This window comes from Mixophyes fleayi, chromosome 3, assembly GCF_038048845.1.
Source record: "Mixophyes fleayi isolate aMixFle1 chromosome 3, aMixFle1.hap1, whole genome shotgun sequence".
NCBI lineage: Eukaryota > Metazoa > Chordata > Amphibia > Anura > Limnodynastidae > Mixophyes > Mixophyes fleayi.
In genome coordinates this window covers 307957-332310 of record NC_134404.1, presented here as the reverse complement: position 1 = coordinate 332310, position 24354 = coordinate 307957, and the positions used below count along the sequence as shown (strand labels likewise).

Sequence of the window (24354 nt, the reverse complement as noted above, 5' to 3'; positions counted from 1 at the left end):
TGGGGACTTAAATCGCTGGTTATCTCCCGCGATTTGTGGCGATTTTAAATCGCTAAAAAAATCGAACTTGATACATGTACCCCCAGGAGTTTAAGGCAAAGAAGTGACATTTTCTGCAATGTCCGAGTCAGTCGTCTGATCCCGACCCGATAGAGCATCTATTCCACTTGCTGAAGACAAAACTAAAGCAGAAAGACCCACGAACAAACAACTGAAGACAACTGCAGTAAAGACCTCGCAAAGCCTAAGAAAGGAGGAAACCCAGCGTTTGTGATGTCCATGGGTTCCAGACTTCAGTCATTGTCTGCAAAGGAATCACAACTAAGTATTAAAAATAAACATTTTATTTATTATTGCTAATTTTGTCCATTTACATTTGAGCCCCTGAAAATAGGGGACTGTGTATAAAGATGGTTACAATTGCTAAACGTTTCATACAATATTTTTGTTCAACTCCTTAAATTAAAGCTGAAAGTCTGCACTATTATTGTATCTTCATTGTTTAATTTATATCCCATTGTGGTGGCGTGCAGAACAACGATGATGAAAATTGTGTCTGTCCCAAAATTTCCAGACCTAACTGTGTGGGTGTATTTTATATATATTCCTGACCAAAAGAATAGAGTGGTACTGAGTATCGCCAAATGCTATATAGAAACATATAGTGACAGCAGGTCAGATGACACTGTATTTCCCTGCTGGTAGCGAGGCCTGAGGCCACTATATATATATATATAACAGCTCTTTATCCCTTTCTAGAATGATGCTCCTAAATTATCTGGCTGCCACTGGCTGCAGGTCTCGGCTCCATGCAGCTCTCGTCCTGTCCACTCCGTGGAACGTGTTTGTGTCCTCCGCATCTCTGGAGCAGTCACTAAATTACCGGTTATTCAATCGCACCCTGATCACTACCATACGGAACACTGTACGGAAGTAAGTAACCCATGTATCAGTCCGTCTGTCAGTCACTAGTGAGTCTGCACCTAATTTTGTGGGATTGTGGCTGAATTTGAGCATGATGTAAACGGTTCACTCACCTGCCACTTTAACACCACCCCTTTTATCAGTTACAACTTCAACATATTCTTCTACAACAATTCTCTTTTATTGCACCATTATTGTAGCCTATTGTAAATATAGACCAAGGCTGTATTTATTTGGTGAGATATGTAACGATGATTTACTCTGTATTGTGCCTCATGCATTTAATTTGGACCCTATAACTTTGTCAGATCTAGACTAAAGGTCCCTAGCCTCAATCTCAGCTCTTCCTCACTGCCGTGTCCAGTTCACTCACATCTCAATGTCTCTTCCTGTACAGGTATCGTGACGTCATTGGTAAAGTTCTTGATGTGGACTATGTCTTACAGGTATGAAGGTCTCTGGATGTTCTTGTGTATTCTAGATCTGAGAACTTCACTATGTGTGTGCATGGATTTGGGTGTGGATGGGGGAGCAGGAGGCAATGTGAGGTAGAAGAGAAGGAGGTTGCTGACAGAGAAAGGGAAGGCAGAGTTTGAAAAGCTCCAAGTGGTGCAGAGATTAGAGAACACAAGGCCTAGAGAGTGTCCATCATGATGCTCAGAAACTGACTTTACGCCAGTGAACACAAATGCTTCCAATTCATGTCCAAACTGAAAAGCCGCGTGTGATTGCCTATGAATTGAAGTGCAGAACAGGGGTGGGAAGGGGTGGATGTACGTAGTCAATGTACAGTAAGAGCTTGCTGTGGTCGAGCACATTCATCCGAACCAAGCTTTGGCCATCTCTCTGGCACCAGCTACAGGGAAGGGGTCAGTGCCGACTGATAGTGATGACTGGCACCTATGCTGCCGGAATATATAATGCATTTTATGTACAGTACACATTAAGACTATCCTGATTTATATATTCCATGTAAAAAAAAGTTTTTAAAATAGATATATATATTTGTAACAATAGTTGTAAATTAAAGTTATAAAAGCTGCTATTGTCGCATGCGTTCTGATGGGACTTGATATTACACATATTCATGTGCGTATTCTGCAGTCTGTTCTATCTGTCAGCATTCAGCAAGTAGCGTATAACCAGATCATACTTACAGCCATATTCAAATAGCGTTCAAGGTTTCTTTAGATCCGCTTGTACTTCTTTACCTGCGTGCAAGTTACGTCTGTTTTTTTTAAATTTAAGTTGCGTTCACATTGCGTTCGAAGATGAATCAGTCCCATAGTGTTCATTTCTCCTATCCACCTGCCTTGTGTGGAGACAACTACAACGAACTTCTGTTTTACTCTCGCTTGTAACCAACACACTCAGCAGAAATACACACGTAACACTAGGTATGCATCCAGAAAAGAGGTGCAGTTGTAGAGAAGTCTGAGCAAGATAGAGTCGGGGAGAAGCTGCTGCACTAAACCGGTATGATGGAGCGAGGTAGAGGGTCTGAGTCCTAGTGATAATGCTGCACTAAACCGGTATGATGGAGCGAGGTAGAGGGTCTGAGTCCTAGTGATAATGCTGCACTAAACCGGTATGATGGAGCGAGGTAGAGGGTCTGAGTCCCAGTGATGATGCTGCACTAAACCGGTATGATGGAGCGAGGTAGAGGGTCTGAGTCCTAGTGATAATGCTGCACTAAACCGGTATGATGGAGCGAGGTAGAGGGTCTGAGTCCTAGTGATAATGCTGCACTAAACCGGTATGATGGAGCGAGGTAGAGGGTCGGAGTCCTAGTGATAATGCTGCACTAAACCGGTATGATGGAGCGAGGTAGAGGGTCGGAGTCCTAGTGATAATGCTGCACTAAACCGGTATGATGGAGCGAGGTAGAGGGTCGGAGTCCTAGTGATAATGCTGCACTAAACCGGTATGATGGAGCGAGGTAGAGGGTCTGAGTCCTAGTGATAATGCTGCACTAAACCAGTATGATGGAGCGAGGTAGAGGGTCTGAGTCCCAGTGATAATGCTGCACTAAACCGGTATGATGGAGCGAGGTAGAGGGTCTGAGTCCTAGTGATAATGCTGCACTAAACCGGTATGATGGAGCGAGGTAGAGGGTCGGAGTCCTAGTGATAATGCTGCACTAAACCGGTATGATGGAGCGAGGTAGAGGGTCTGAGTCCTAGTGATAATGCTGCACTAAACCGGTATGATGGAGCGAGGTAGAGGGTCTGAGTCCTAGTGATAATGCTGCACTAAACCGGTATGATGGAGTGAGGTAGAGGGTCGGAGTCCTAGTGATGATGCTGCACTAAACCGGTATGATGGAGTGAGGTAGAGGGTCGGAGTCCTAGTGATAATGCTGCACTAAACCGGTATGATGGAGCGAGGTAGAGGGTCGGAGTCCTAGTGATAATGCTGCACTAAAACGGTATGATGGAGTGAGGTAGAGGGTCTGAGTCCTAGTGATGATGCTGCACTAAACCGGTATGATGGAGCGAGGTAGAGGGTCGGAGTCCTAGTGATAATGCTGCACTAAACCGGTATGATGGAGTGAGGTAGAGGGTCGGAGTCCTAGTGATAATGCTGCACTAAACCGGTATGATGGAGTGAGGTAGAGGGTCGGAGTCCTAGTGATAATGCTGCACTAAACCGGTATGATGGAGTGAGGTAGAGGGTCTGAGTCCCAGTGATGATGCTGCACTAAACCGGTATGATGGAGCGAGGTAGAGGGTCGGAGTCCTAGTGATAATGCTGCACTAAACCGGTATGATGGAGCGAGGTAGAGGGTCGGAGTCCTAGTGATAATGCTGCACTAAACCGGTATGATGGAGTGAGGTAGAGGGTCGGAGTCCTAGTGATAATGCTGCACTAAACCGGTATGATGGAGTGAGGTAGAGGGTCGGAGTCCTAGTGATAATGCTGCACTAAACCGGTATGATGGAGCGAGGTAGAGGGTCGGAGTCCTAGTGATAATGCTGCACTAAACCGGTATGATGGAGTGAGGTAGAGGGTCGGAGTCCTAGTGATAATGCTGCACTAAACCGGTATGATGGAGTGAGGTAGAGGGTCGGAGTCCTAGTGATAATGCTGCACTAAACCGGTATGATGGAGTGAGGTAGAGGGTCGGAGTCCTAGTGATAATGCTGCACTAAACCGGTATGATGGAGTGAGGTAGAGGGTCGGAGTCCTAGTGATGATGCTGCACTAAACCGGTATGATGGAGCGAGGTAGAGGGTCGGAGTCCTAGTGATAATGCTGCACTAAACCGGTATGATGGAGCGAGGTAGAGGGTCGGAGTCCTAGTGATAATGCTGCACTAAACCGGTATGATGGAGTGAGGTAGAGGGTCGGAGTCCTAGTGATAATGCTGCACTAAACCGGTATGATGGAGTGAGGTAGAGGGTCGGAGTCCTAGTGATAATGCTGCACTAAACCGGTATGATGGAGTGAGGTAGAGGGTCTGAGTCCCAGTGATGATGCTGCACTAAACCGGTATGATGGAGCGAGGTAGAGGGTCGGAGTCCTAGTGATGATGCTGCACTAAACCGGTATGATGGAGCGAGGTAGAGGGTCTGAGCCTTAGTGATAATGCTGCACTAAACCGGTATGATGGAGTGAGGTAGAGGGTCGGAGTCCTAGTGATAATGCTGCACTAAACCGGTATGATGGAGCGAGGTAGAGGGTCGGAGTCCTAGTGATAATGCTGCACTAAACCGGTATGATGGAGCGAGGTAGAGGGTCTGAGTCCCAGTGATGATGCTGCACTAAACCGGTATGATGGAGCGAGGTAGAGGGTCGGAGTCCTAGTGATAATGCTGCACTAAACCGGTATGATGGAGCGAGGTAGAGGGTCGGAGTCCTAGTGATAATGCTGCACTAAACCGGTATGATGGAGCGAGGTAGAGGGTCTGAGTCCCAGTGATGATGCTGCACTAAACCGGTATGATGGAGCGAGGTAGAGGGTCGGAGTCCTAGTGATAATGCTGCACTAAACCGGTATGATGGAGCGAGGTAGAGAGTCTGAGTCCCAGTGATGATGCTGCACTAAACCGGTATGATGGAGCGAGGTAGAGGGTCTGAGTCTTAGTGATAATGCTGCACTAAACCGGTATGATGGAGCGAGGTAGAGGGTCTGAGTCCCAGTGATGATGCTGCACTAAACCGGTATGATGGAGCGAGGTAGAGGGTCTGAGTCTTAGTGATAATGCTGCACTAAACCGGTATGATGGAGCGAGGTAGAGGGTCTGAGTCCTAGTGATAATGCTGCACTAAACCGGTATGATGGAGCGAGGTAGAGAGTCTGAGTCCTAGTGATAATGCTGCGATAAACCGGTATGATGGAGCGAGGTAGAGGGTCTGAGTCCCAGTGATAATGCTGCACTAAACCGGTATGATGGAGCGAGGTAGAGGGTCTGAGTCCTAGTGATAATGCTGCACTAAACCGGTATGATGGAGCGAGGTAGAGAGTCTGAGTCCTAGTGATAATGCTGCACTAAACCGGTATGATGGAGTGAGGTAGAGGGTCGGAGTCCTAGTGATGATGCTGCACTAAACCGGTATGATGGAGTGAGGTAGAGGGTCTGAGTCCCAGTGATGATGCTGCACTAAACCGGTATGATGGAGCGAGGTAGAGGGTCTGAGTCCTAGTGATAATGCTGCACTAAACCGGTATGATGGAGCGAGGTAGAGAGTCTGAGTCCTAGTGATGATGCTGCACTAAACCAGTATGATGGAGCGAGGTAGAGGGTCTGAGTCCCAGTGATGATGCTGCACTAAACCGGTATGATGGAGCGAGGTAGAGGGTCTGAGTCCCAGTGATGATGCTGCACTAAACCGGTATGATGGAGCGAGGTAGAGGGTCTGAGTCCCAGTGATGATGCTGCACTAAACCAGTATGATGGAGCGAGGTAGAGGGTCTGAGTCCTAGTGATAATGCTGCACTAAACCGGTATGATGGAGCGAGGTAGAGGGTCTGAGTCCTAGTGATGATGCTGCACTAAACCGGTATGATGGAGCGAGGTAGAGGGTCTGAGTCCCAGTGATGATGCTGCACTAAACCAGTATGATGGAGCGAGGTAGAGGGTCTGAGCCTTAGTGATAATGCTGCACTAAACCGGTATGATGGAGTGAGGTAGAGGGTCTGAGTCCCAGTGATAATGCTGCACTAATCCGGTATGATGGAGTGAGGTAGAGGGTCGGAGTCCTAGTGATAATGCTGCACTAAACCGGTATGATGGAGCGAGGTAGAGGGTCGGAGTCCTAGTGATAATGCTGCACTAAACCGGTATGATGGAGTGAGGTAGAGGGTCGGAGTCCTAGTGATAATGCTGCACTAAACCGGTATGATGGAGCGAGGTAGAGGGTCGGAGTCCTAGTGATAATGCTGCACTAAACCGGTATGATGGAGCGAGGTAGAGGGTCTGAGTCCCAGTGATGATGCTGCACTAAACCAGTATGATGGAGCGAGGTAGAGGGTCTGAGCCTTAGTGATAATGCTGCACTAAACCGGTATGATGGAGCGAGGTAGAGGGTCGGAGTCCTAGTGATAATGCTGCACTAAACCGGTATGATGGAGTGAGGTAGAGGGTCTGAGTCCCAGTGATAATGCTGCACTAAACCGGTATGATGGAGTGAGGTAGAGGGTCGGAGTCCTAGTGATAATGCTGCACTAAACCGGTATGATGGAGCGAGGTAGAGGGTCGGAGTCCTAGTGATAATGCTGCACTAAACCGGTATGATGGAGTGAGGTAGAGGGTCGGAGTCCTAGTGATAATGCTGCACTAAACCGGTATGATGGAGTGAGGTAGAGGGTCTGAGTCCTAGTGATAATGCTGCACTAAACCGGTATGATGGAGTGAGGTAGAGGGTCGGAGTCCTAGTGATAATGCTGCACTAAACCGGTATGATGGAGCGAGGTAGAGGGTCTGAGTCCCAGTGATAATGCTGCACTAAACCGGTATGATGGAGTGAGGTAGAGGGTCGGAGTCCTAGTGATAATGCTGCACTAAACCGGTATGATGGAGCGAGGTAGAGGGTCGGAGTCCTAGTGATAATGCTGCACTAAACCGGTATGATGGAGTGAGGTAGAGGGTCTGAGTCCTAGTGATGATGCTGCACTAAACCGGTATGATGGAGCGAGGTAGAGGGTCTGAGTCCCAGTGATGATGCTGCACTAAACCGGTATGATGGAGCGAGGTAGAGGGTCTGAGTCCCAGTGATGATGCTGCACTAAACCGGTATGATGGAGCGAGGTAGAGGGTCTGAGTCTTAGTGATAATGCTGCACTAAACCGGTATGATGGAGCGAGGTAGAGGGTCTGAGTCCCAGTGATGATGCTGCACTAAACCAGTATGATGGAGCGAGGTAGAGGGTCTGAGCCTTAGTGATAATGCTGCACTAAACCGGTATGATGGAGTGAGGTAGAGGGTCGGAGTCCTAGTGATAATGCTGCACTAAACCGGTATGATGGAGCGAGGTAGAGGGTCTGAGTCCCAGTGATGATGCTGCACTAAACCGGTATGATGGAGCGAGGTAGAGGGTCTGAGTCTTAGTGATAATGCTGCACTAAACCGGTATGATGGAGCGAGGTAGAGGGTCTGAGTCCCAGTGATGATGCTGCACTAAACCAGTATGATGGAGCGAGGTAGAGGGTCTGAGCCTTAGTGATAATGCTGCACTAAACCGGTATGATGGAGCGAGGTAGAGGGTCTGAGTCCCAGTGATGATGCTGCACTAAACCGGTATGATGGAGCGAGGTAGAGGGTCTGAGTCCCAGTGATGATGCTGCACTAAACCGGTATGATGGAGCGAGGTAGAGGGTCTGAGTCTTAGTGATAATGCTGCACTAAACCGGTATGATGGAGCGAGGTAGAGGGTCTGAGTCTTAGTGATAATGCTGCACTAAACCGGTATGATGGAGCGAGGTAGAGGGTCTGAGTCCCAGTGATAATGCTGCACTAAACCGGTATGATGGAGCGAGGTAGAGGGTCTGAGTCCTAGTGATAATGCTGCACTAAACCGGTATGATGGAGCGAGGTAGAGGGTCTGAGTCTTAGTGATAATGCTGCACTAAACCGGTATGATGGAGTGAGGTAGAGGGTCGGAGTCCTAGTGATAATGCTGCACTAAACCGGTATGATGGAGCGAGGTAGAGGGTCTGAGTCCTAGTGATAATGCTGCACTAAACCGGTATGATGGAGCGAGGTAGAGGGTCTGAGTCCCAGTGATGATGCTGCACTAAACCGGTATGATGTAGTGAGGTAGAGGGTCTGAGTCCTAGTGATAATGCTGCGATAAAGCGGTCTAATGGAGTGAGGTAGAGAGTCCTTGAGAATGTGCTGTGGTAAAGCAGTCTGATGGAGTGAGGTAAAGAGACCTAGTGATGGTGCTGTGGTAAAGCAGTTTGATGGAGTGAGGTAGAGAGTCCTAGTGATGGTGCTGTGGTAAAGCAGTTTGATGGAGTGAGGTAGAGAGTCCTAGTGATGGTACTGTGGTAAAGCAGTCTGATGGAGAGAGGTAGAGAGTCCTAGTGATGGTGCTGTGGTTCAGCAGTCTGATGGAGAGAGGTAGAGAGTCCTAGAGATAGTGCTGTGATAAAGCAGTCTGATGGAGTGAGGTAGAGAGTCCTAGTGATGGTGCTGTGGTAAAGCAGTTTGATGGAGTGAGGTAGAGAGTCCTAGTGATGGTGCTGTGGTAAAGCAGTCTGATGGAGAGAGGTAGAGAGTCCTAGAGATAGTGCTGTGATAAAGCAGTCTGATGGAGTGAGGTAGAGAGTCCTAGAGATGGTGCTGTGGTAAAGCAGTCTGATGGAGTGAGGTAGAGAGTCCTAGTGATGGTGCTGTGGTAAAGCAGTCTGATGGAGTGAGGTAGAGAGTCCTAGTGATGGTGCTGTGGTAAAGCAGTCTGATGGAGTGAGGTAGAGAGTCCTAGAGATGGTTCTGCGATAAAGCAGTCTGATGCAGTGAGGTAGAGAGTCCTAGAGATAGTGCTGTGGTGAAGCAGTCTGATGGAGTGAGGTAGAGAGTCCTAGAGATGGTGCTGCGATAAAGCAGTCTGATGCAGTGAGGTAGAGAGTCCTAGAAATAGTGCTGCAATAAAGCAGTCTGATGCAGTGAGGTAGAGAGTCCTAGAAATAGTGCTGCAATAAAGCAGTTTGATGCAGTGAGGTAGAGAGTCCTAGAGATGGTGCTGCGATAAAGCAGTCTGATGGAGTGAGGTAGAGAGTCCTAGATATATAGTGCTGCGATAAAGCAGTCTGATAGAGTGAGGTAGAGAGTCCTAGTGATGGTGCTGTGGTAAAGCAGTCTGATGGAGTGAGGTAGAGAGTCCTTGAGAATGTGCTGTGGTAAAGCAGTCTAATGGAGTGAGGTAGAGAGTCCTAGAGATGGTACTGCAGTAAAGCAGTCTAATGGAATGAGGTAGAGAGTCCTAGAGATGGTGCTGCGTTAAAGCAGTCTGATGCAGTGAGGTACAGAGTCCTAGAAATAGTACTGTGGTAAAGCAGTCTGATGCAGTGAGGTAGAGAGTCCTTGAGATAGTGCTGTGGTTCAGCAGTCTGATGCAGTGAGGTAGAGAGTCCTAGAGATAGTGCTGTGGTAAAGCAGACTAATGGAGTGAGGTAGAGAGTCCTAGAGATGGTGCTGTGGTTCAGCAGTCTGATGGAGTAAGGTAGAGAGTCCTAGAGATGGTGCTGTTGTTCAGCAGTCTGATGGAGTAAGGTAGAGAGTCCTAGAGATGGTGCTGTTGTTCAGCAGTCTAATGGAGTGAGGTAGAGAGTCCTAGAGATGGTGCTGTGGTTCAGCAGTCTGATGCAGTGAGGTAGAGAGTCCTAGAGATAGTGCTGTGGTTCAGCAGTCTGATGGAGTAAGGTAGAGAGTCCTAGAGATGGTGCTGTGGTGCAGCAGTCTGATGGAGTGAGGTAGAGACACCTTGAGATGGTGCTGTGGTGCAGCAGTCTGATGGAGTGAGGTAGAGACACCTTGAGATGGTGCTGTGGTGCAGCAGTCTGATGGAGTGAGGTAGAGAGTCCTAAAAATGGTGCTGTGATGAAGCAGTCTGATGGAGTGAGGTAGAGAGTCCTAGAGATGGTGCTGTGGTAAAGCAGTCTGATGGAGTGAGGTAGAGAGTCCTAGAGATGGTGCTGCGATAAAGCAGTCTGATGGAGTGAGGTAGAGAGTCCTTGAGATGGTGCTGTGGTAAAGCAGTCTGATGGAGTGAGGTAGAGAGTCCTTGAGAGGGTGCTGTGGTAAAGCAGTCTGATGCAGTGAGGTAGAGAGTCCTAGAGATAGTGCTGCAGTAAAGCAGTCTGATGGAGTGAGGTAGAGAGTCCTTGAGATAGTGCTGCGATAAAGCAGTCTGATGCAGTGAGGTAGAGAGTCCTAGAGATAGTGCTGTGGTAAAGCAGTCTGATGCAGTGAGGTAGAGAGTCCTAGAGATGGTGCTGTGGTGCAGCAGTCTGATGCAGTGAGGTAGAGAGTCCTAGAGATGGTGCTGCGATAAAGCAGTCTGATGGAGTGAGGTAGAGAGTCCTAGAGATGGTGCTGCGATAAAGCAGTCTGATGGAGTGAGGTAGAGAGTCCTAGAGATAGTGCTGCAGTAAAGCAGTTTGATGGAGTGAGGTAGAGAGTCCTAGAGATAGTGCTGTGGTAAAGCAGTCTGATGGAGTGAGGTAGAGAGTCCTAGAGATGGTGCTGCGATAAAGCAGTCTGATGGAGTGAGGTAGAGAGTCCTTGAGATGGTGCTGTGGTAAAGCAGTCTGATGGAGTGAGGTAGAGAGTCCTTGAGAGGGTGCTGTGGTAAAGCAGTCTGATGCAGTGAGGTAGAGAGTCCTAGAGATAGTGCTGCAGTAAAGCAGTCTGATGGAGTGAGGTAGAGAGTCCTTGAGATAGTGCTGCGATAAAGCAGTCTGATGCAGTGAGGTAGAGAGTCCTAGAGATAGTGCTGTGGTAAAGCAGTCTGATGCAGTGAGGTAGAGAGTCCTAGAGATGGTGCTGTGGTGCAGCAGTCTGATGCAGTGAGGTAGAGAGTCCTAGAGATGGTGCTGCGATAAAGCAGTCTGATGGAGTGAGGTAGAGAGTCCTAGAGATAGTGCTGTGGTAAAGCAGTCTGATGGAGTTAGATAGAGATTATAGAGGCAATGCCGATGGAGTGAGGTAGATATATCCTCGAGAAGAAACGCAGCTGTAGACATCTTGAAGATGAGTGTGAGAGGACGTAACAAGAGTAGTATCAAGTAACTAACCCATAGATGAGCATAGGGTGCAGCTATATGCTATGACTGGTGGAGTTGTATCCAGACCATGAGTGATGATAATCCTGGCAGCAGCATTCCTAATGGATTGAATTGGAGATAATTTTGATAGTTACAATACTGAAGGCGTATTATGAAAAATTATTGAGTGAAGATTTTGGTGACGTCTTGTGTGGTCAAAAATAAACATAATAATATCAAATCTTATAGCGCACAATTTAAAAGTGATACGGTTTAATTAAACAATAATGCATATACCATAATAACTGAATGGATGGTCAGGTCATAGGCATTTGTTTTCCAATTGTAAGGGATAGTAGAATGTTCTCCCAATAGCTCATCGATACATTCACAAGAGAGAAACAAAAGTGGGATCAGTCTAAGGGGCACATTTATCAATATTCACATAAAGTGAAAAGTAGTTTTCAATCCTTATCGCAATGATAAGGATTGAACTACATCTCACATTTATGTACAGCCCTGCACAGAAACAGCAGTTCCGAAAAACTGCTGTTTCAGTGAAAAAAAAAATCATACTTACCCCCCTCTTCGGAAGCGATGTCTTCGGGTCTTCTCTTCACTCTTCAATTGCGCATGTCCAGTTCCAAGAACTGGACATGCTCACACAGATCCCCTCTCTGTCTCTGCAACGATAGTTGCAGAGAGAGCGCGTTGAGTGACAGGGAGGGATCATGTGATCCCTCCACACATGCGCTGTCCAGCTCTGCTCATCGGAGCAGAGCTGACAGCATTAGATTTCTTCAATTAGGATGATGTACGCCAGCTTCAGCTGGTACATTAACATGACAAGTTCCCGAAAAAAAAGTTTTTTCGGGACTTGTTAGATTGCGGCCAGGAGCAGTCACCATTCTGTTGAATGGTGACTGCTCCCAAAAACAAAGAGGAATGCAAAGCAGCAGATATCCATGATATCTGCTGCGATGCCCCCTTAATAAATTTGCGGAGGACACTGTGGGACCTAAATGACCCGTTAAAAGCACTATCGTGCTTTATTAAATATGCCCCTAAGATAGGATCATTGAAAACAAGGTATAGATCACTTACATGTAATCACTGTTCCCTCCTCCACAACGGTCAGCTGCAGCATGTCCAGATGACCTGAGATCCCTTGTGTGAATTCTAAACTCCTCCATCCTCAATGCCGGCGTCTGCACTATAGGGTTATCATTCCTCAAAGGCTGCTCCTCGAAGACCGCCTCGGGCTCTCAATGTGAAAACGGAAGGTGGTCGCAATCAAATAAACTTTATTGTGCACATGCGATCGTAGCACTTACACATAAGTGAAATTAACTGCGATCATAACGGAATGCAGCCGGCGTCCCCTTCTGAAACACCAGCAGTTAAAACATAAATCACATGGTAGTGGTAATGGTTTGAAATTGCCTTGTTACTCAACGCGTTTCGTTCTTAATAGAACTTTTTCAAGAGTACATGTTCCAAAAATGTCCATCCTTTTATACATAGATATGGTCCCTTATTGGTTTGTTATACAAGGCTTTTGATTGGTGAAATCTCTTATCACTCACAATCTACATAAAACATTAACCCATTCACTACAGGAATAATATTGAACTTGTGGATCCACCATTTCCCTGCTAAAAATGTCCCTATAATTGTTCAGTAATAAATTATTTAAAATGAATATACAAAAAAAGTTAATAAAATAATAAATATGTATATATAAATAAAAATAGAGACATAACTTCTAACAATGGTACATCCGTAGTCCTAAGATGTTAATACTAGGTCTAGTCGAATACCTATAAAAAAAAAACCACACATATGTACCCACAATCTCATGTTAAATATTAGATACAAATCTTCCTAAATTTGAAATTTGAAATGCTCACATAATAAATATATCTAAATAATTACAATGTTACATCCCAAATTATGGTAAATATATTGTAAAACAGTAAAACCCCAATGTATACAGCAAACTCCCATAAACTATGATACATAGATAATTAATTCAACTACTACCATACTAATTAAAACACCTGCCACAGTCATACTTAGTGAAAGAAAATATACATTTCTAGATTATCCTACCATACCCTACCCCTATCCTTACAGGAAGGGCCCTCACTATTTATTTATATTATCGTATTCATTTCAAAGTCAATGTTCAACCCTTTGGGTGCTAAAGTTTTAAGTTTGAAAATCCATCTAATTTCCTTATTCATTTTTTTTCTTAAAGTCACCACCCCTCCAATCTTTTTTCACCTGGGCCAGAAAAATATTTTTGGGAGAAAGCCAATACACTATCTCAGACTCAAGTAGATTTTGTTATAGATAGTATAGGTTTAATTCTTCAACACAATTATTTGTGGTATGATGGCACCTATTATCTGCAGATTCAGGGTACAGCGATGGGCACTAGTTTTGCCCCAAGCTTTGCAAACTTATTTATGAGTAAGTGGGAGGAGAGTTACATCTGATCCTCCCATCGGTTTGGGACAAACCTAGTTCTCTGGCGACGTTATAATGACGACGTCCTAAATTGTGCAGGTTGCTATAAACCTTCAAATATAAGTGACAACATGTGCAACATGTTCAATATATTAATAAGATATTGTTAGGGGAAAGACAACCATTACTAGTAACTGGCTACTGAACTGAGATATTTACAAATCACTTGTGAAAATCAAAAACTAGACATTATTCTACACTTACATATTAGTTAAAGGTAAGTTAATCACATTGAAGAAAAGTATACGTCTGTAATCCTTCATTTTATTCTCTTGGCTCCATTGAGTATTTCACAAATATTTATATGACCTTTTCTCTGTGATGGATCCAGCGCAGGTTTCCTCAGCTCATAGTAAATGAACCATTGGGTCACCTTAACTACATTCAATGTGATTTCAGCCCTTCTGAAAACAAGCTGATTATTACTAAGAATATAATTTGAAATGTATAAGTATATGTATACAGGGGTAATAACTAGAGGCCATTCACCTTTTTAGGACTAAGTTTCACAACATAATCGAATATACTGTATATAGGAAATATATATAATCCATCTTTTACATCATTCTTCCCATTAACTTGTTGCAGCTGACAGTGCCTGACAGTACTCCCTCCCTTCTTCCTCACTTGCCGTGAGTCTCAGAATTGTTTCTTGAACTTAGCCAGGAGGCAAGGAGCGTACAGGTCCTCCTCATTAACCCAAGATCTCTCCCTCTCCAGGGGACTAGATATTGAGAATTTCCCGGGATGACATGAAAGTCCAGACGTTGATTAACTGCGTAATCGTCTCCAGTAACCACCCTAATGAGAGATGGAAGGGAAGGTTCTTTGAAGAATTGTCACGGATTAATAGAAACTGATGCTTACATACTGGTATTTGCGCTGCTAAACAAGGAGGCGCAGTTTGGAGTTAGCTGCAGAAGACGCGCAGGTCATGGCCCTCCTAGTTAGCCACCAAAGTAGTAGGTGAACAAACGTGGTCATGCAATCCAAGGTCAGGTCGTGCGAGCAGAATGGTACAAAAGGGTCAAAAAATAGTGTGGTCAGGAAGCTGAGGGTCAAGCCAGGAATCTGTAAATGCCAAAGGGAGATCCAAAAGGGAGATCAAGAAAAGTCAAGTCTGGAACCGAAGGGTCAGTCAGGATGCAAGGAAGCAAACAGGAATGCTGGAGCATAAGGAGACCTTGATACTCTAGAACAAGTATTGCACCATAGCCTCCTTTTAAATAGAAGAAGATGTATTCTTATTAGTGGCAGTCAATAGGGCGGTAGAACAGCTGACCGCCAAATAACAGCGTCCCATTGCCTAGCAACGGAGACACTCGCCTACTGCGCATGTGCCCGCCGGCCTCAGACAAGAATAATGCCCCGTCATGTTGCCTAGCAACGGGATGGGATGGGGCATCAAGAAAGGAAGGAGTCCATCCCTGGAACTGAGCAGATGTACGGGGACGGAGCTTGACAAGAATTCATCAAGGACCAAAGGTTTCAATAGTGAGATATTGAAGCAATTATGGATCTTGAGGGATGAGGACAAGCAAAGTTTACAAGTTACGGGATTGATGACTTGAGTAATACGAAAGGGACCGATAAAACAGGAAGCAAATTTCATGGATGGTATTTGTAGTCTCAAGTTACGGGTGGAAAGTCAAACTCTAACTCCAATGAGAAGAAGGTTAATAGTTCTTTGCCAAAGGTCTGCAAACTGTTTGTACTGCTAATAGATCTCCATGAGCTTGGTTTTTGGTTTGTGACGAGATATGAGAAAAGTCACACCCTACAGAATCTGCTACCAAAACAGAGCAATCGGAAAAATTGGCAAAATCGGGCAGTTTAGGATGTGTTCCATAGACAATAAAGAATGGTGTGGTACTGGTTGACTCATTGAGATGATTATTATGAGCGAATTTGGCCGAAGGAATCTCCTTAGAAGCTAATTCATCTCTTATGCGGCCCATTAAACCCTTGCAGAAGGTAGCCACCAATGCCTCATTATTCCATTTCAGTTCAGAAGCCAGGGTTCAAAATTGGACTACATAATGGCCCATGGGAAGAGACCCTTGATGTAAAGTTAGCAGACTGGAGGCCACAGAGGATACACACCCAGGTTCATCAAAGATCTTCCGGAAAGTCTTGATGAAGGAAGCTGAATTCTGCAGAATTGGGTCATTGCGTTCCCAGAGAGGTGAAACCCAGGCGAGAGGGTAACAAAATAATATATCTTAGATCTTTCTCACGAGAAGTTTTAAGGACTCCACTTGAACTGGATGGCGCACGGGTTCAAGAATCCTTGACTCTTTTTGGGGTCACTGCTGTATTTTTCCGGAGGAAGAATACATACGTTCCTAGACGAAGTGACTGTGGTGGCTGCGGCCCTCAAAGCAGCAGACATAACAGGAGCAGCCTGAGGAGACGCTAGTGTACTCTGGAGGGAATTAAAGCAGGATACTATTCCTTGGATACACTGCGCCAACTGCGCCTGGTTGGTCTTATGTTGATCCACTCGACACGCCAGGTGGAGAAACAGCTCACAGGCGGAAGGTTCACCTGTACCATCCATTTTGGACTAGAGTATACAATCATAGAAGCAGGTGGGAAATGGTAGATACCTGCTAGTAATTTGCATTAATGAGCTAAGAGGTGTGGAGTCAAACGTGCCCCCGATGTTCACCAGGGACCCCCGCAAGGATACATGGCTTTCAGGTGGGATGCACAGGTCGCGGTTCTTAAAGTATTAGGTGAAAGAGAGTGGTCAGATGGTCCGGCAGCTGGGAGGGAAGTACAGAATCGTGATCTGAAGAGGTGTCAGGGAATGGCAGAGGTCAGAAGCCAGACGGGAGCAACAAGACAGAATCAGGATCCAGAAGAATAGTCAATGCCAAGCTGAAGTCACAAGCCAAAGGAACCAATCGGATGCTGGGAAAATGGAGAAGGGAGCTCAATGCAGGAACAGGTAAGTATTGCTGAAGCTAGGTAGACCTAATAATCTGGCACCTTATTGGTGCCAGAGTCTCCTTTAAATATAACAAACACACAGATAAGGGGCGCTAGTCCAACTAGAATGTCCGATGAAAAATGCTGCTTATCTAAGCAGGATCTGGACCTGCTGGTATAAACAAACTAAACAAACAAATAAGATAGCGCAATTCTCAAATCGGCACAATTATTTAATAATCATATATATAAAATCAATATAAATCTATATCATCATGAGCATAAATATGCATATGAATAATTCCAATACATACTGGATTCCTATTAAACAAACGTAGTATATAGTACATATATGCAGTCAGTAATTCAATAAAAAAGTATCATGACAACACCTGAAAAAAATACCACCATGGAGTAACGTTCACCTGGGTTCAGCAACACCCAGTATATCGATGAAAAAATGCCACTGTATTCAAAGGAGATTTGTAGAGTGGAGCCTCACATCCATATATGTGGAAAATAACAACCTCCTAATTAATATCTCCTCTGTCAATGTACAGAACCTGGGCGGTATACTGCGCTATGGATTTGTAGGTGAGCCTGTGTTGTCAGCACATGTGCTGTATTCGACAGCTTACGCTTCCCATTAAGGGGCTCGCTTGTTTAATATTGAAACTTGTCAGCCCACCTGCAACACTGATTGAATGACAGCATATAGCGGGGTAATATGAGTAAATTTGTATTTCAAGTCATGCGCTGTATACGGGCACTCCGATGTCCAGCATTAAAGTATGTCAACCCGCCTGTAGTTCTGGTATGAGGTTGGGGCGTATATTGTCAGCCCGTGTAATATAGACACTGATCTCTACTTGCTGCAGGAGATATATCTGTATATACTATAAACCAGGGTTATCCAACCCGCAGGCCGTGGGCCGCATGCGGCCCAGCACGTCTGTAAATGTGGCCCAGAAGGAGTTTTGGTTGTGGCAAGGGGGCAGCACTGTTAATGGAAAAAAAAAATCCTGCAAAAACAAGAAAATATAATACTTACCTGTCACGCGGTCACGTCAGCTGGTACTCCGGCTCCCTCCCTTGTCTCCTCCTCCGTGCGGTGCTCGCAGTGAATGTCGGGTGTGATGTCATCACGCCCAACATCCATTGCGGATCGCAGCACAGAGGAGTCACCCGTGCGAGAAGAACAATCAGCAGCACAGAATTAGAGAAAAGAAGAGGACAGGAGAACAGGCCGATTAAAAGGTAAGTTAAGGGGGATTTTTTTTATTATTGCAAGGGACGCTGACCAGTGAATAAAAGTCACCTGGTCCTGGAGCATCATGGACCTTATCTCCCTGCTACATACTTCTACTTGTATTACTAATGGGGCATTATATATTATTCTCTTAGGCCCATTATAAGTTGTTATCCCTTAACTAACATAGTGGTGTAATTAGCAAAACAGGTGACAATTTGGGGTCACAGTGATGTATATGTCAGGTACCGCAGGCCTGGTCAGGGCACCCTGATATACAATGCCTGGCTTAAATGCACTTTATTGATATTGCATCGAAACAATACAAAAAGTGATTATAGTATAATAACTAGAGAGGATTTTTTGAACAGGGCGATTGAAAGGTAAGTATAGGGGGATTTGAAAAAAAAGTGATATATATATATATATATATATATATATATATATCACTTTTTTTCTCATATATATATGTTAACTATGTTTTCTATGGTTTTTTGGATGATCAGCTATCGTTATTGTTAGTGTATCTTATGTGCGGCCCAAACCAACTCGTCGTCTTCCAATGTGGCCCAGGGAAGCTAAAAGGTTGGACACCCCTGATATAAACGTATCATCAATGACAGCATAGCTGGTAGAAAATTCAAGTCCTACCCCGGGGTATGTCCAGATCTCCAGATCTCCAGTGTGTATCATCCAGTATGTACGGTCTGTAATCTGCCTGACGCGTTTCTCGGCAATCTATTGCCGTTTCATCAGAGGCAAAGGGGTCTCCTTTAAATAGCATGCTGAATTGTCACATCACTGACTGCCACTGCAGCGCAGAAGCACAGCAAGATGGCTGGAGAAGAGGCGTCCGTCTCTGTGTGGCTGTGTAAAAGCAGGGACGGCGTCTGACAGATATAAAGACAGTATTGAAGACATTTGTATTTTACAGATTTTAGGATAATGCTTCTGTTACACAGGGCTCTTATGACATGGGACTGGCAATGTGTTCTGTAAGGTAATATTATATGGTATTGAGTCACTCCGTGTAACATGAGATCACACGGCACATGGTACAAGTTAAATGTCACATCGGATAATTATGGTACATCACATGATTTATCATCTTGTATTTGGCTATGCAGTATTCCTGATTCAACTCATCATTTTCACTCTTGATTATTGTAACCATCTCCTTACCAGCATCACCCCGCTCCCACCTTGTCCTCCTTCATTCTATAATCAATGCGGCTGCTGGACTTCTTCCTTTTACAACACTTTTCCTCTGCCTCCCCTTCCCTTACAAAATCCTTTTCAAACTCCTCACCCTCCCCTACAAGGCCCTCTCCTACTCCGCTGCCTCATACATCTCCAATCTTCTCTTCATTCACATTCCCTGCGATCGGCCAATGACCGTTGCCTCTCCTCCACTCTGATCACCTCTTTCCACGCCACTAGGCTGCTCCTCTCCACTGGAATGACCTCCCTCACCATTTCCAACTGTCCCCTAACCTGTGCACCATCAAATGGGCACTTAAAACTCATCTGTTACTTAAAGCCTACCAGCCATCCTCCTAACCCTCTCCATGCTTGTTCTTCTCACCTCTCTCCTCCTGTCCCTGTATGCGTTCCTCTTGCACCTGATCCCCACCAATGACATCCTCGTGTGCCTGTTGTCTGTTTGCACTCCCTTTAGTATGTAAGCTCTTCCGAGCAGGACCCTCTTCCCTTCTGTGTCAATACTTATTACTTCTGATCCAGCCACACTGATTCTGGTCCTGCTTGAAGTCTTTGGAATCTAAGTAGTACTTGTTTATTGTTCTGTGCTGCTTATCCTGTGGTCTATTGTTTGTAATATGTGCAACGCTGCGGATACCTTGTGGCGCCTTCTAAAGTTTCATAATAATAAATAATATTCCCAATAATTCATTCCCAATAATTCATTCTCAATTCATTCTCAACATTAATATTTGTAGCAGTGATTTCCAAGGGCTTTTATTTCATTCTATGGGGGGATTCTATATATAATATAGAGTTAATTAATTGTCAGTTTAAAGTCCATTTCCCTTGACTTTCATTGGATTTCTCCCATTTAGACTTTTTCTGCCTTGTTACAGTCTCGCTCAATCCGGGAATTTGACGAACGTTACACCTCAGTCGTGTTTGGTTATGAGTCTTGTGATGACTATTACCACCATGCCAGTCCTTACAACAAGCTGAGCAAAATCAGGACCCCGGTTCTGTGTATGAATGCAGCAGATGACCCGTTCTCTCCCATGGAAGGTGGGTTTCTTTTATAGGACGCCAGAGAACAGACATCCATTCTAGTTGCTCTTGTGAAGAAAGCCAGGAGGTGTTCATACACTTTTTGCCATTCATAGTTTATGTATTTCTAATAAGCTATAAACAAGTTTTTATGAAAAAAACACTTATTACTGTAAACTGATTTGGTTTTAATATCTATGGTCCTATTTTTTCTTTTATGACCTGTGACAGGAATTCCACTGGGTGAAGCGTCCTTGAACCCTAACGTGGCTTTGCTGATACTTGCTCATGGTGGACACATTGGATTCCTCGAAGGTCTCTTTCCAAATCACCAGAGCTACATGGATCGTGTCTTCAAACAATTTGTGGGTGCAGTAATTCACCATTGTGACAAACTTAAAGCAGCTACAGAAAATGAACTCTAAATCATTAAATCCTAACATCAAAACATTTATATTCAAAAACCTTGATACCTCAATAAAGCAGATATTTAATAATTGTGAACAAACTTCGCACACACCCCAATCTGTGGTAGCAGCGACAATCGGACAGCAACTTCCAGCAACAACCCCAATGAAAGTTTCAGCCCAGTACAATAACATTTTATTTTAGAGACTGGAAGTCACACACAGTGGCTTTTGAAGGTTCTTCTTCCTATCATTTACCAATAATTAGGTGACTAATCTTATACTATCACACCAATTGTTTTCTTTTTCTTGTACACAATATCTAACTTAATATAGCTTATCCAGTGCTTAATCTTAAAACATAATGAAGAAGGAGCAAAATTACTGGTGTCAGGTAGACCACTGATTGCCGCTTCAGGTTCACTGCTGGCCAGAGCCATAACTTAGAATTCTAGCGCCTGGGGCGAGAAAGACAAATGCCGTGCCCCTAGCACTCAATTTTAACCAAATGAATCTAAAATATTCCTAAAGTGCGCCCCCCTTCAGCGTTGCGCCCTGGGCAATCGCCCGTCGCACAGCTCTAGTTACGGCCCTGCTGCTGGCAATGAGGTATTTTTGTCTGTCAATAACCCGAGGAAACAAAATGAATTTCTCCTTCCATACCGTATACATAATCACTGTAAGCACAGGCACTCAGAATGTACCCTTTATCTACAATGAGCTGCATAGAAAGAACAGTTGAAAATGTATGGTGTGGGCATTTGTAACCCAAGGGCACTCTGGCACAGGGGGCATGCAGCTCCTCCACTCCATTCTTAACTGGGTTTCCCGGCTCACGACATGTATCGGATGAGGACTTCACCATAGACAGGAGAACTCCGACCTGACTCGTTAGACACAAATAAACTTCAAAAGGTATGAACAGGGGGACAGGTCAAATGGCACGTGTACTAAGGATAGCAGTTGAAGTGAATGAATAGTGTGATGATGTTATTGGAAAGTAATGTAGTGAATAAGCAATGCTAAAACATTAACATGATACTGGCGATAAGTAAAACTACAACTTAGCACAGTGCTTTTTGTTTTGACTGCACAATCAGCTATTATAGGTACTGACAAGAATCAATATTACCTCAACGCTGGGGGCCTGGAACAGGGAACTCCATATTCTATGATTCAGGGGAGAACTCCTATTATTCATACCAATAATGTATTTTCCTCTAAATACTCTGTGGCAGCATAACACTACAGTTTCCCTCTGAAGTGTAGGTAGAGAAAGGTTAACCCCCCACCCCCCCTGGTATGATATATAAGGTATGTTCCTCTGTTTCTCTTATGTCTTTGAGGGACTTCCCAAGCTTTCTTCTGAAAAAAATTCCAAGCATGGGTGGGAAATTTGGCTGCCATGGAGACTTACCAGGTAAAGGAATTATCTGTAGGCGTAATCTGTTCTTTTCCTCTTTAATCCACCATGGCAGCCATAACACTGGGATGGACCAAAACAATACAGCAGGGAGGGTCACACAGAAAAAACAAAACCAGCTATGTATGCTGCAAAAGAATAATTTATTTAGTAGCTCAACTGAGAACACGTCTCCCAAACTGAATATCAGAGGCGGATAAGATTTCCAGAAGATATTGACCAAAGAAAATATGAATAGATGATCATCAAGCTACAAAGTTCCCCTGCAGAAGTCAGGGCCTTGCTTGCCCAAGAAGTTGCTGCTAATGTTTAGTGGACACTGAGGATTTCTGGCACCTTACACCCATTACTCATGTATGCCTGTATAATAACTTCCCTGATCAAAGCTGGAAATAACTTGTATAGAATGGGGATACCCCTCCGAGGCACAGCCAAAACCACAAAGAGTTGTTCCATGTTTCTGAAACCTTCTATATTCGACAAATACACTATATGGACTGTTGCCAGAGGTGTATAACATCCAGCACCAGCCATGCAGTCCCTATTTACAAACATTTGTGATACAAAATGAGTCGTTCTGAAGAGCTCAGTGACTTTAAGCGTGATACTGTGATAGGATGTGTGGTACTGTGATAGGATGTGTGGTACTGTGATAGGATGTGTGGTACTGTGATAGGATACGTGGTACTGTGATAGGATGTGCGGTACTGTGATAGGATGTGCGGTACTGTGATAGGATGTGTGGTACTGTGATAGGATGTGTGGTACTGTGATAGGATGTGTGGTACTGTGATAGGATGTGTGATACTGTGATAGGATGTGTGGTACTGTGATAGGATGCGTGGTACTGTGATAGGATGTGCGGTACTGTGATAGGATGTGTGGTACTGTGATAGGATGCGTGGTACTGTGATAGGATGTGTGATACTGTGATAGGATGTGCGGTACTGTGATAGGATGTTCGGTACTGTGATAGGATACGTGGTACTGTGATAGGATACGTGGTACTGTGATAGGATGTGCGGTACTGTGATAGGATGTGTGGTGCTGTGATAGGATGTGCGGTACTGTGATAGGATGTGTGGTACTGTGATAGGATGTGTGGTACTGTGATAGGATGTGTGGTACTGTGATAGGATGTGTGATACTGTGATAGGATGTGTGGTACTGTGATAGGATGTGTGGTACTGTGATAGGATGCGTGGTACTGTGATAGGATGTGCGGTACTGTGATAGGATGTGTGGTACTGTGATAGGATGCGTGATACTGTGATAGGATGTGCGGTACTGTGATAGGATGTGTGATACTGTGATAGGATGTGTGGTACTGTGATAGGATGTGTGGTACTGTGATAGGATGTGTGATACTGTGATAGGATGCGTGGTACTGTGATAGGATGCGTGGTACTGTGATAGGATGCGCGGTACTGTGATAGGATGTGCGGTGCTGTGATAGGATGTGCGGTACTGTGATAGGATGTGCGGTACTGTGATAGGATGTGCGGTACTGTGATAGGATGTGCGGTACTGTGATAGGATGTGCGGTACTGTGATAGGATGTGCGGTACTGTGATAGGAGGTGCGGTACTGTGATAGGAGGTGCGGTACTGTGATAGGATGTGTTATACTGTGATAGGATGTGCGGTACTGTGATAGGATGTGCGGTACTGTGATAGGATGTGCGGTACTGTGATAGGATGTGCGGTACTGTGATAGGATGTGCGGTACTGTGATAGGAGGTGCGGTACTGTGATAGGAGGTGCGGTACTGTGATAGGAGGTGCGGTACTGTGATAGGATGTGTTGTACTGTGATAGGATGTGTGGTACTGTGATAGGATGTGTGGTACTGTGATAGGATGTGTGGTACTGTGATAGGATGTGTGGTACTGTGATAGGATGCGCGGTACTGTGATAGGATGCGCGGTACTGTGATAGGATGCGCGGTACTGTGATAGGATGCGCGGTACTGTGATAGGATGCGCGGTACTGTGATAGGATGCGCGGTACTGTGATAGGAGGTGTGGTACTGTGATAGGATGTGTGGTACTGTGATAGGATGTGTGGTACTGTGATAGGATGTGCGGTACTGTGATAGGATGCGCGGTACTGTGATAGGATGCGCGGTACTGTGATAGGATGTGTTGTACTGTGATAGGATGTGTGGTACTGTGATAGGATGTGCGGTACTGTGATAGGATGTGCGGTACTGTGATAGGATGCGCGGTACTGTGATAGGATGCGCGGTACTGTGATAGGATGCGCGGTACTGTGATAGGATGCGCGGTACTGTGATAGGATGCGCGGTACTGTGATAGGAGGTGTGGTACTGTGATAGGATGTGTGGTACTGTGATAGGATGCCACTTTTGCAATAAGACATTTCATGAAATTTCATCCCTGCTGGATATTCCATGGTCAACTGTAAGTG

At 45.0% G+C, this 24354-nt stretch overlaps 1 protein-coding gene across 1 annotated transcript in view; it reads left to right on the top strand.

Moving 5' to 3' along the window:
* Window positions 1-20604, top strand: part of ABHD1 (abhydrolase domain containing 1) — a 47495-nt gene extending 26891 nt beyond the window's left edge. The window contains exons 6-9 of the mRNA XM_075200994.1: window positions 760-933; window positions 1322-1370; window positions 19949-20114; window positions 20328-20604. Of these exons, the coding sequence (XP_075057095.1) occupies window positions 760-933; window positions 1322-1370; window positions 19949-20114; window positions 20328-20521 (583 nt within the window). The 3' untranslated portion in view covers window positions 20522-20604. The remainder of the gene's footprint in view (window positions 1-759; window positions 934-1321; window positions 1371-19948; window positions 20115-20327) is intronic.
* Window positions 20605-24354: the final 3750 nt, after the last annotated feature.